General features: G+C 37.4%; 3 protein-coding genes across 5 annotated transcripts in view; all 3 read left to right on the forward strand.

Moving 5' to 3' along the window:
- Nucleotides 1-12,966, forward strand: part of LOC116161157 (flotillin-2) — a 376,423-nt gene that overhangs the window by 184,235 nt on the left and 179,222 nt on the right. The gene's annotated exons all lie outside the window — the stretch shown is intronic.
- The window catches only part of LOC116161139 (glucose dehydrogenase [FAD, quinone]-like), a 397,381-nt gene that overhangs the window by 135,228 nt on the left and 249,187 nt on the right, over nt 1-12,966 (forward strand). The gene's annotated exons all lie outside the window — the stretch shown is intronic.
- On the forward strand, nt 1,810-12,130 carry LOC116161150 (glucose dehydrogenase [FAD, quinone]-like). 3 transcript variants are annotated; one of them, XM_031474390.1, is made up of 3 exons: nt 1,810-1,987; nt 10,183-10,440; nt 10,489-12,130. In XM_031474390.1, exons 2-3 carry the CDS (start codon nt 10,194-10,196, stop codon nt 12,078-12,080), a joined length of 1,839 nt encoding a protein of 612 aa, XP_031330250.1. In that variant the 5' UTR covers nt 1,810-1,987; nt 10,183-10,193; the 3' UTR covers nt 12,081-12,130. The 3 variants fall into 3 exon arrangements, with proteins under 3 accessions (XP_031330250.1, XP_031330252.1, XP_031330251.1); XM_031474392.1 differs by lacking the exon at nt 1,810-1,987 and adding an exon at nt 6,013-6,174; XM_031474391.1 differs by lacking the exon at nt 1,810-1,987 and adding an exon at nt 6,268-6,575.

Consider the following 12,966-nt stretch of genomic DNA (forward strand, 5'->3'; position numbering starts at 1 on the left):
CTCCTCTTTTCGATTTTTGACTTAGAATCCAAAAATTTCAGATTAATTTTAAGCTCGTTCAAATTCTCAATTGCAACTGAACTTGTGACCCTGTCCAAAAGTCCTCAAGTCGATTTCGAGGGGGTGGTGCCTCACACCTCAAAATTCTAATCTTTCCTTTTCGATTTTTGATTTAGAACCCAAAAATTCAAGACTAATTTTGAGCTCGATCGAATCTTCAATTGCAGCTGATATTGCGACCGTCTCGAAGATGCCCCACGAATATTTCTGAGTGGGTGGTCCCTCCCACCTCAAATTTCTAATATCCCCATTTCGATTTTTGACTTAGAATCCAAAAATTTCAGCTTAGTTTTGAGTTCGCTCGAATTCTCAATTGCAACTGAAATTGTGACCCTGTCTAAAATTCCCCAAGCCGATTTCTGAGGGGGTGGTGCCTCACACCTCACAATTCTAATCTTTCTTTTTCGATTTTTGATTTAAAACCCAAAAATTCAAGACTAATTTTGAGCTCGATCGAATCTTCAATTGCAGCTGATATTGCGACCGTCTCGAAGATGCCCCACGAATATTTCTGAGTGGGTGGTCCCTCCCACCTAAAATTTCTAATATCCCCATTTCGATTTTTGACTTAGAATCCAAAAATTTCAGCTTAGTTTTGAGTTCGCTCGAATTCTCAATTGCAACTGAAATTGTGACCCTGTCTAAAATTCCCCAAGCCGATTTCTGAGGGGGTGGTGCCTCACACCTCACAATTCTAATCTTTCTTTTTCGATTTTTGATTTAAAACCCAAAAATTCAAGACTAATTTTGAGCTCGATCGAATCTTCAATTGCAGCTGATATTGCGACCGTCTCGAAGATGCCCCACGAATATTTCTGAGTGGGTGGTCCCTCCCATCTCAAAATTCTAATATCCCCATTTCGATTTTTGACTTAGAATCCAAAAATTCCAGCTTAGTTTTGAGCTCGCTCGAATTCTCAATTGCAACTGAAATTGTAGCCCTGTCAAAAATTCCCCAAGCCGATTTCTGAGGGGGTGGTGCCTCACACCTCAAAATTCTAATCTTTCCTTTTCGATTTTTTATTTAGAACCCAAAAATTCAAGACTAATTTTGAGCTCCATCGAATTTTCAATTGCAGCTGATATTGTGACCGTCTCGAAGATGCCCCAAGATTATTTTTGAGGGGGAGGGTGATCCCTCACACCTCAAAATTCTAATCTCCTCTTTTCGATTTTTGACTTAGAATCCAAAAATTCCAGCTTAGTTTTGAGTTCGCTCGAATTTTCAATTGCAACTGAACTTGTGACCCTGTCCAAAATTCCCCAAGCCGATTTCTGAGGGGGTGGTGCCTCACACCTCACAATTCTAATCTTTCTTTTTCGATTTTTGATTTAGAACCCAAAAATTCAGGACTAATTTTTGTGATCTTTCACTTGCGATTTCTGAATTTTCGAACTCAAAAATTCTCAATCTAGTTTGAGTTCGATCGAAATCTCAATTAAAAGAGACATAGTGATCGTGTCCAAGCTCCTCCCAGACGATCTCTAAGAAGGTAGTTTTCCGCACCTGAAAATTGTGATTCCCTTGTGATTTCTGAACTTTCGAATTTTAAAATTCTCAATCTACTTTGAGTTCGATCGAAAGGGTGGTCTTGTCCTGAGGGAGGAAAACCACACCAATTAATAAAACGCTTTCAGCGACAATCATCGATCACTTATCGCGCTTGACCCCCTTCTATTCCTAGAAAGAAACTGATTTACATGAACTTATGGAAGTGAAGGTTAGAAGAAAAACGACGCATACTGATCGGTAAAGAAAGATCGCTTACACCGTGGGGAGGAGTCCCCTACAAATATATATCATAAACGGTGTCCGTAAATACAAAGTTGACCTGATGGGCTCAGTGTTGAAAAATTAGTGACTGTTAGCGGTGTTTGCGTGAAGCTCAAGGGGGTGGATAATTATTACCTATACAATTTTAATCAGGTACGTTTTTGAAAATTTTTTAAAAATGTGCCGATTTTTTAAAAATTAATGTCACTCAACAATCTCGCACGGGGTCAAGAGCGAGAAAGTGGCTCGTCAATATTGGCTCACCTGAACAATTAGACGCACCCTCGTTTACAAAACCCAACTCAAAATTTTGCTTGTTACAAAAGGCGATTAAGATGCCGTTCGTGTATAAGGCTGACGTTAAGCATTTAAATTGCAAAATTATTACCGTTCGTACAGAAAACGGTAGCTACGTTTATCGAATTTGCAATGAGAACGACGGGAAGAGTGTAACAAGGACGCACGCGTTTCTGTTTCAAAATTCGATTTCATGCAGCGATTTTTCAATACGAAATTTTAATAGAATTTTGAGGACATATTTTGGAGAATTTCAAAAACTCCAGGTCAACATCGATAAGAAAAATCCAGCTCCTGGTTGTTCACTTGCCATTTATTGAATCCGATTATTTGGGTTTTCCAATCTTATTTTAAGATTCTGAGATACGCCGTTCTTAATTTTTGAATTTTCAAAGTTTTTAATATGTAAATTATCATCATGTATTACAGATCAGTATTTTATTGGCAAAGTTTAAAATTATCAATCTAACTCAAAATAGACTGCCAGCCAGCCAGCCAGACAGCCAGCCATAACGAAAATAATAGCGTATTTTTTTCAAAAATGCGCTAAAAATGATTTACAACATTGGGAAATGCTTCCCGCTTCATCTTAATTTTACGAATTGCTCGAGTTCCCTCGGAGAAATTCAGACATACAATTTTATAAGGTAATTAACTTCTTGATAATTATTATTTAAATTAAATTAAGCCTAAAGCACTCATTGTATGAATAAGCCTTATTTCAATAAATGCAGTCACTCGAAGAACCTTGACCCACAATGCCCACCTTCAAAATCATAATCCAATAGTTTTTATACTTGAATCATGGAATCGTGTTTACTCAATGCACAAGGACTCATTTGGCCATTTTGGCGTTACTTTTTTAGTTAAATCACGGAATCGCATTTCCTTAATGCGCAAGGGCTCACTTTAGGGCCATTTTGACCTTAGTTTTTTACTTGCATCATGTAGTCATGTTTTCTCAATGTACAAGCCCATTCCGGCGTCACTTTTTTTACTTGAATCATGGAATCGTGATTCCTCAATGCACAAGGGCTCATTTAAGAACCACTTTAGGGCATTTTTGACCTTAGTTTTTTACTTGAATCATGTGCTCATGTTTGCCCAATGTAAAAGGGCTTATGTAAGGACCATTTTGACCTGGAATCACGGAATCCAATTTCCTCAATGCACAAGGGCACATTTTAGGCCCATTCTGGTGTCATTTTTTTTTTACTTGAATCATGGAATCGTGTTTCCTCAATGCACAAGGGCTCATTTGACAAATTTTGGCTTACTTTTTTACTTGAGTCACGGAATCGTATTTCCTAAATGCGCAAGAGCTCACTTTAGGGCCATTTTGACCTTAGTTTTTGTACTTGAATCATGGAATCGTGTTTCATCAATGCACAAGGGCTCATTTGACCATTTAGGGCTTACTTTTTTACTTGAGTCACGGAATCGTATTTCCTAAATGCGCAAGGCCTCATTTAAAGACAATTTTGACCTTAGTTTTTGTACTTGAATCATGGAATCGTGTTTCATCAATGCACAAGGGCTCATTTGACCATTTAGGGCTTACTTTTTTACTTGAGTCACGGAATCGTATTTCCTAAATGCGCAAGGCCTCATTTAAAGACAATTTTGACCTTAGTTTTTGTACTTGAATCATGGAATCCACATTTCCTTAATGCGCAAGAGCTCACTTTAGGGCCATTTTGACCTTAGTTTTTGTACTTGAATCATGGAATCGTGTTTCATCAATGCACAAGGGCTCATTTGACCATTTTGGCGTTATTTTTTAGTTAAATCACGGAATCACATTTCCTTAATGCGCAAGAGCTCACTTTAGGGCCATTTTGACCTTAGTTTTTTACTTGAGACACGGAATCGTATCTCCTTAATGCGCAAGGCCTCATTTTAAGACCATTTTGACCTTAGTTTTTGTACTTGAATCATGGAATCGTGTTTCCTCAATGCACAAGTGCTCATTTGACCATTTTGGCGTTATTTTTTAGTTAAATCACGGAATCACATTTCCTTAATGCGCAAGAGCTCACTTAAGGGCCATTTTGACTTTAGTTTTTTACTTGAGACACGGAATCGTATTTCCTTAATGCGCAAGGTCTCATTTTAAGACCATTTTGACCTTAGTTTTTGTACTTGAATCATGGAATCGTGTTTCATCAATGCACAAGTGCTCATTTGACCATTTTGGCGTTACTTTTTTTTACTTGAATCACGGAATCACATTTCATTAATGCGCAAGAGCTCACTTAAGGGCCATTTTGACTTTAGTTTTTTACTTGAGACACGGAATCGTATTTCCTTAATGCGCAAGGTCTCATTTTAAGACCATTTTGACCTTAGTTTTTGTACTTGAATCATGGAATCGTGTTTCATCAATGCACAAGTGCTCATTTGACCATTTTGGCGTTACTTTTTTTACTTGAATCACGGAACCACATTTCCTTAATGCGCAAGAGCTCACTTAAGGGCCATTTTGACTTTAGTTTTTGTACTTGAATCATGGAATCGTGTTTCCTCAATACACAATGACTCATTTCAGGGCAATTTAGGTCTTACTGTTTTACGTGAATTACGAAATCGTGTTTCCTCCACACACAAGAGCACATTTTAGGACAATTTTGACTTTAATTTTCACTTGCATCACAGAATCGCGCTTCCTCATGGCACAACACCTTCTTTTACGACCATTTTGGCCTTACTTTTTTACTTGCATCACGGAATCGTGTTTCCTGAACGCCCAAGATCTCATTTTAGTACCATCTTAGGCGTACTTTTTTAGTTGAAACACAGAATCGTGTTTCCTCAACGTACAATGGCTCATTTCAGGAATATTTTGGCCTTACTTTTTTTACTTGCCTCAATTTTCCTCAATACACAATACACTTCCGCCGTACTTTTTTATCTGCATCACGGAATCGTGATTCCTCAAAATCACAAGGGGTCATTTTAGGACCATTTTGACCTTTACTTTTTTACTTGAGACACAGAATCGTGATTTCTCAACGCGCAAGGGCCATTTTGGCCGAAGTTTGTTGATAAGTAATACAAACAGTTACTATTCCCCTACAGACTCATAATCTTAATAATTAATTGAACCAAGCTGAAAAATTCAAATTATCTAGTAATACATTCACCTTGCTTATTACTAACTAATGTAATTCTGTGATTGTACTTTAACGTGCAACTAATCAAGAATTTGATTATGCAAGTGAATTATGGGAAACAGATGCAAATTACATAAAAAAGTTATCGGAGTTTAACAAATTATAATAAGTTCATTAACTAATTCTCTTGATAATAACCTTTGAAATAAACCATAAATCGAATCTTGTTTATCAATGTTGTGTAGGTCAGTTCTAAATGTTTTTGTAAACAAGTTGTAAATCAGCATATGCATGATGAAAGCGCATTTTCGGTAATGCAGATCAGTATTTCATTAGCAAAGTTTAAAATTATCGATCTCGCGAGTAATTTAACTCAAAATAGGCTAGAGCCTGCACATCTACACTATAACAGAAAGCTTTGAGTGAAAATTTAAAGTCTCTAGCAATTGTAATTGCTGAGATCTCAGCCGGACAGCCAGCCAGCCAGCTTTCAAGAATATAATAGCGTATTTTTTTTCAAAAATGCGCTAAAAATAATTTTGTGACCGGTTGTACAAAGTCAGTTGGCATCTTTTAGCTTGTGGCTAATGTGCTCGTCATGAATAAAATGCAGGCAAAAATTCCAATTTTGAAAAAACGCTCAACCTGAATCTTTTTCTTAAAATTGTTCTACTTTGCCTTACCACTAAATTTATTACAGGGGAGAAGCCCTTCAGACGTGCTTATACAGGTGTTGAAAGCACTACAAAGGAAAGCAATGGCCACAGTGTTTCTCAAACATCCTTCACAGTAGCATTAGACGATAAGTGGCGGGAATAGTTGGCGAACGCACTTTCATTAGCCAATCATAAAATGCTCCACCCCGGTATTGAGGTGTCGAGAAGTGAATCTGGGGTGTTTTAGGGACGGTTTCGGTTAGACCCTTAAATAGTAAGTAATTAAATGTAATAATTAACTCAAATTCAAGATAAATAAATAAGTGTTTCTGCAACTTGATGGCTCTATGTGGGTTTGTGGGTCGTGTCCATCTGGTCACCCTCAGATACCTGACGATATCAGAGGTTAAGTGATTAATAAAAGGAAATACTTGTTCAAAGAAAAAAAACTTCAATTACTCTTAATGCTAGTGTTGGATTACACGGTAATTGCAGTGATTAGTATTCCATTCCGGTGCACTTTTACAAGGCGGCCTTGGTACCTTTGGTCGAAACGTAAAAAAATTAATTCCATTTCTGAACGTTCTTGTGCCCCAAAATCGATCAACGAATACTTTTGGTACACGGTGCGTCATCGTTTTGCATATTATTCTCATTTTTGAATTACTTATGCAGGTATGTCTAAAATAAAACTTTTTTTTCATGAAATCTTTCTCTGCCGGATGTAATTTAGAAAATATTTAAATGCGTGTATATGCATTGAAATGAATTCAAAAATTTCCGCTATTACGATTTTAATGTTTACAAGTACTCTCGGATATACAGGGATTTCATTTTAAAACGAACGACTTTATATAATTCGCAGTTGTCTCAGTAAAAATGCAGCGGAACGTTTTCTCCCATATCTCCGAGCAATCCCAAATTAATTAATACAACATCCAGGTAATCCGCCAATTGCGTAAGTAATTGCAGTATTTTCTTTAAAATGATTGTTGAATCTTCAAGTAAGAAAGTTATCTTTTTTATGGAACACCCTGTATATTTTAATCTAAAAAGGTACTACATGATATTTCTTTTCAAAAATATATCACACGAGGGATAAAAAAAGATTCAAAAATAAAGTATCTAGAAAAATAGAAAGGTTCGAATGATTCAAAAAACACAAAACAATTCCAAAAAGATTAATTACTTTTTTAATGTGTTTTTTGAGTCAATAGTTCATATTTTTAGTGTTATATTTTTGAAAAGAGAAATCAATATACTACCTTCTCAGATTAAAATATACAGGGTGTTCCATTTCAAGAATATAACTTACAATAAATTTAAAAAAAATACATTTAAAAAATAAAAAGGTTCAAAACGATTAATAAATTTTTGAATTTTTTAAAAATCCTTTTATAATCTTTTTGAATCAATATTGACTATTTTAAGTGTGATATTTTTGAACAGAGAATTCAATATACAATCTTCTTAGGTTAACATATACAGGGTGAATCATTTTAAAAAATAAGGTTAGATCCGATGACTTTTTTTACCTGGCACCGTATTATTTTGAAAACGGCAGATAATTTCAAATTTCAAAAAGATTAATGATTTTTTTCATGTTTTTAAAACCTTTTATCATCTTTTTGAATCAACAGTTCATATTTTTAGTGTTATATTTTTGAAAAGAGAATTAAATTAAAATATACAGGTTGTTCCATTTAAAAATATAACACAAAAAATTCAAAAAGATAAAGTATTTAAAAAATAAAAAAGTTCAAATGACTAAAAAAAAAACAAAGCGATTCCAAAAAGATTAATGATTTTTTAAATTATTTTATAGTGTTTTTGAATCAATATTTAATATTATTTTTAAGTGTGATATTTTTGAACAGAGAATTCAATGTGCAACCTTCTTAGGTTAAAATATACAGGGTGAATCATTTTAAAAAATAAGGTTAGATCCGATGACTTTTTTACCTGGCACCGTATTATTTTGAAAACGGCAGATAATTTCAAATTTCAAAAAGATTAATGATTTTTTTAATGTTTTTAAAACCTTTTATCATCTTTTTGAATCAACAGTTCTTATTTTTAGTGTTATATTTTTGAAAAGAGAATTAAATTAAAATATACAGGTTGTTCCATTTAAAAATATAACACAAAAAATTCAAAAAGAAAAAGTATTTAAAAAATAAAAAGGTTCAAATGACTAAAAAAAACAAAGCAATTCCAAAAAGATTAATGATTTTTTAAATTATTTTATAATCTTTTTGAATCAATATTTAATATTATTTTTAAGTGTGATATTTTTGAACAGAGAATTCAATGTGCAACCTTCTTAGGTTAAAATATACAGGGTGAATCATTTTAAAAAATAAGGTTAGATCCGATGACTTTTTTACCTGGCACCGTATTATTTTGAAAACGGCAGATAATTTCAAATTTCAAAAAGATTAATGATTTTTTTAATGTTTTTAAAACCTTTTATCATCTTTTTGAATCAACAGTTCTTATTTTTAGTGTTATATTTTTGAAAAGAGAATTAAATTAAAATATACAGGTTGTTCCATTTAAAAATATAACACAAAAAATTCAAAAAGAAAAAGTATTTAAAAAATAAAAAGGTTCAAATGACTAAAAAAAACAAAGCGATTCCAAAAAGATTAATGATTTTTTAAATTATTTTATAATCTTATTGAATCAATATTTAATATTTTAAGCGTGATATTTTTGAACAGAGAATTCAACGTGCAACCTTCTTAGGTTAAAATATACAGGGTGAACCATTTTAAAAAATGAGGTTAGATCCGATAACTTTTTTACCTGACAGCGTATTAATTTGAAAACGGAAAGAGGAACTTTTGTAACAAACATTTTTTTGCATCTCTATTAACTAAGCAATTATAGGTTCATTCTGAAATTGGCAATTTTTTAAATCGTCCCTCGTATCTCTTAAGCGAGCGAATATTTTTAAATTTTCATTTTACCATTTTAAGTGTCACCCAAAAAAAGCATGACTCCTATATTCATTTTTGCATAGCACTAGCAACCACAATTTTTTAAGAAATGCGATAAGCTCTCAATTTCCAAAAAACTTCAGATCTTTACTGAAACTTAAAAGTAGTTAAAGTGTACTGACACGATCAATAAAATTTTGAACTGACGCCATTGGTCACAATGTCAAGAGCGCCAAAATTTAAAAAGGCGAAATGCAGTGAGGTCTCAATTTTAAAAAAATGTCAGACCTTTACTGAAGCTTAAGAGTAATCAAAAACACAAAACAATTTCCAAAAGATTAATGATTTTTTTAAATGTTTTTAAAATCTTTTATCATCTTTTTGAATCAATAGTTCATATTTTCTGAAAAGAGAACCTCAGATTAAAATATACAGGGTGTTACATTTCAAAAATATAACAAAAAATTAAAAAAGAAAAAGTATTTAAAAAATAAAAAGGTTCAAATGACTCAAAAAAACACAGATCAATTTCAAAATGATTAATGATTTTTTACAATTTTTTTATAATTTTTTGAATCAATATTAAATATTTTAAGTGTGATATTTTTGAACAGAGAATTCAATATGCAATCTTCTTAGATTAAAATATACAGAGTGAACGATTTAAAAAAATAAGGTTAGGTCCGATAACTTTTTTACCTGGCCCCGTATTATTTTGAAAACGGCAAATTATTCAAGAATCATTATAAAGGAACGTTTGTAATATTGCATCTCTATTAACTAAGAAATTTAAAAAGGCGGAATACAGTGAGGTCTCAATTTTCAAAAAATCTCAGTCCTTTACTGAAGTCATTAAAATGTATCAATAAAATTTTGAACTGACGCCATCGGTCACAATTTTAAGGGTGCCAAAATTTAAAATGGCTAAGGTCTACATTTTAAAAAAATTGCAGATTACAGTTTATATAAACAACGATTTTAGCAAAACAAAAAGATAGAGAATTCTCGAATCGGCATGGAAAGAATCCGTTTTCATTCCTTATCGCCGGTCATCGACCTGATGGCGCCCTGATATCACTGTAGAAAATTCGCTACAGTTACGGTGCGCGGGCGTGTGTACTACGGCGTTAGCGGTCGGCGTACAATGCGTACGTATTGGAGGGCGGTTCCCTTATGTGTGTCCCTTAATACTCCCCCTCTGGCTCCTATCCCGACGAAGGAGAAAGGAAGTTATTTGGTTTTGCGTGGTCTTCCTCAACAAGAGAGGTTGTGCTGTTCTTGAAATCTTGAAAGCCGTGAAAGCACTATAGTTGCTCAAACTAACGCAATTCATTCTCTAGCTCTCCACAGAATGAGAGGCATCATCATCCTCCAGCTACTCCTCCAACTGCTACACGTCACAATGGAACAGTCGCTAATCGAGTCATTCCTGAGTTTCCTTGGAGAGGGAAGCCAGCACTACCTGAACGAACCGCACGACGTAAGGACGTTCCTTCCGACGTACGACTTCATCATCGTCGGCGCCGGTACGTCGGGATGCGTAATCGCGAACCGCCTCTCCGAAAATCCAAAGTGGAACGTCCTACTGTTGGAAGCAGGTATCACCCCCCACCCCCCGCGACTCAAATTCTCATCCCAAATTTTAGGAATTTCGGAAAATTACATCATGGACATGCCGATTCTCGCCAACTACCTTCAGTTCACCGACGCCAATTGGAAGTACAACACGATGCCGAGCGACAAGTACTGCCTGGGCATGGAGAATCGCCAGTGCAACTGGCCACGCGGCAAGGTGGTGGGCGGGTCCAGCGTGCTGAACTACATGATATACACCAGGGGGAATCGGCGCGACTACGACAACTGGGAGAAGCTCGGCAATACGGGCTGGTCGTACCGGGACGTGCTGCCCTACTTCAAGAAGGTGGAGAACTTCTCCATTCCTACGGATTACAATCGGAGCTATCACGGAAGCGATGGGTACTTATCGGTGGGTTACGCGCCGTACCGCACCAAGCTGTCCGAGCACGTGTTGGAAGCGGCCATGGAGTCGGGGTTGAAGTACGTCGACTACGACGGGGCGACCCAGGTGGGCGTCTCCCAGTTGCACGTGTCGATGCAGGACGGGGTGCGACACAGCTCGAGCAAGGCGTACCTTCACCCGATCCGAAATCGAAGCAACTTGCACTTTCGTAAGCGGGCCATGGTGAAGAGGGTGGTAATTGATCCGGTCACCAAACACGCGCGGGGCGTTGAGGTGGTGCTCGCCGGAACCACCTACATGCTCCAGGCGAGCAAGGAGGTCATACTGGCAGCCGGGGCGATTAACTCCCCCCAGCTATTGATGCTGTCAGGTGTCGGACCGAAGAAGCATTTGACTCAAGTGGGAATACCGCTCGTGCAGAATCTGAAGGTCGGTTACAACCTGATGGACCACGTCGCCGTAGGCGGACTGACATTTGTCATCAACGAGACGATGTCCATCCGAACCCAGGACGTGATGGAGCGAAGCATCATGGTCAACTTCCTCTCGCACCACAAGGGACCGTTGACCCTACCGGGGGGATGCGAGACGCTCACCTTCACGGACTTCGACAACCCGAACGATCCGGACGGATACCCGAACATCGAGCTGCTCTTCCAAGCGGGGTCGCTCGTGTCCGATCCGATGCTGCGCCACAATTTCGGGATTACCGACGAGAACTACAACGAGATCTACGGCGACATCGAAAACGTGCACTCCTACATGGTGCTCCCGATGCTGTTGCGCCCCAAGAGCAGGGGACGAATTGCGCTCAAAGACGCGAGCTACAGGAGCAAGCCGCTGATCTATCCCAATTACTTCGCGCACCAGCAGGACATAGACACGCTGATCTTGGGCATCCGGCAGGCGATCAACATTTCGCAGCAGCCGGCTCTGCAGGCGATCGGGACGCGACTCCACAGCAAACCGGTACCGGGCTGCCGGCATTTGCAGTTCGGCTCCGACCAGTACTGGGAATGTCACGTGCGCCATTTTCCCTTCACGATCTACCATCTCAGCGGGACGTGCAAGATGGGACCGAGGAGCGATAAGTACGCCGTCGTGGATCCAAGACTGCGCGTTCACGGCGTGACCGGTTTGCGGGTGATCGACGCGTCGATTATGCCCGAAATAACCGCGGGCCATACCAACGCTCCGGTTTACATGATAGCGGAGAAAGGAACCGATATGATTAAGGAAGACTGGGGCGCCCTCTGACGGCCAAATTTTTAAGACTTGTAAATATTTAATTATACCAAAGAACCTTACACTTTTGTTTCTTTCGAGTTTCTCCATGGCATCGTATGCCCAAATTGATCCCAATTTTTGATGTTTTGGGTGCAGATACATTATGTGAAATGACGTCCAAATGACGTCTCCCATCTTGCAATAGCGACGTATTTTTCACGTAGCTTGCCGAGACGCAGATGTGAAATGACGTCTAAACGACATTTCAGTAAGTCATCATACGTTAAATTGACGTTGAATTGATATTTTCATAATTTGAAATTCAGGACTTGATCGCAAAAGTAGTCGATCGCACGCGTGTAGGTAGGCAACTTGTCATACACGGAAGTATCTGTTGCGTATGTAGGAACTGAGTGAAATTCAAATTATTGTTGCTACCTTGACCTTCATAATGTTAAATTTACGTAATTTATGCATTAGAAAGTCGACAAAAACTCGTGCAGTTGTTTACATAATAAGACCAGATGTTATACAGGGTGTCCATTTGTTTTAAACTGTTTAAATTGTTAGAATATACATCTTGTCACGCCCCTATTTACCCCTAACACCAAGCAACTCAGCGTACAATCCTAAGATAGTCAAGCTAAGTCACACGAGCGCCCTAAAGACGCCCTGAAAAAAGTTCCACGCCAACTCTACAGAGGGCGGCCACTTCGCACTTCGCGCAGGCGACCGCCAAACCTTCGCCGTATAATTGTTTGCGGACGGCACTAACCCCATTATTGTATCATATACCCATAAATTGTAATTAACGTTACATTTTCAATCCTCAATCCAAGATCTTCATCTTGAATCCTAAATCAATTTGGATCCAAAATCATTATTATATCTTGAACTTTGAGTCTAGAACCCCCTC

The sequence above is a fragment of the Photinus pyralis genome, unplaced genomic scaffold (genome assembly GCF_008802855.1).
Source record: "Photinus pyralis isolate 1611_PpyrPB1 unplaced genomic scaffold, Ppyr1.3 Ppyr1.4_LG10, whole genome shotgun sequence".
In the NCBI taxonomy this organism is placed as follows: domain Eukaryota; kingdom Metazoa; phylum Arthropoda; class Insecta; order Coleoptera; family Lampyridae; genus Photinus; species Photinus pyralis.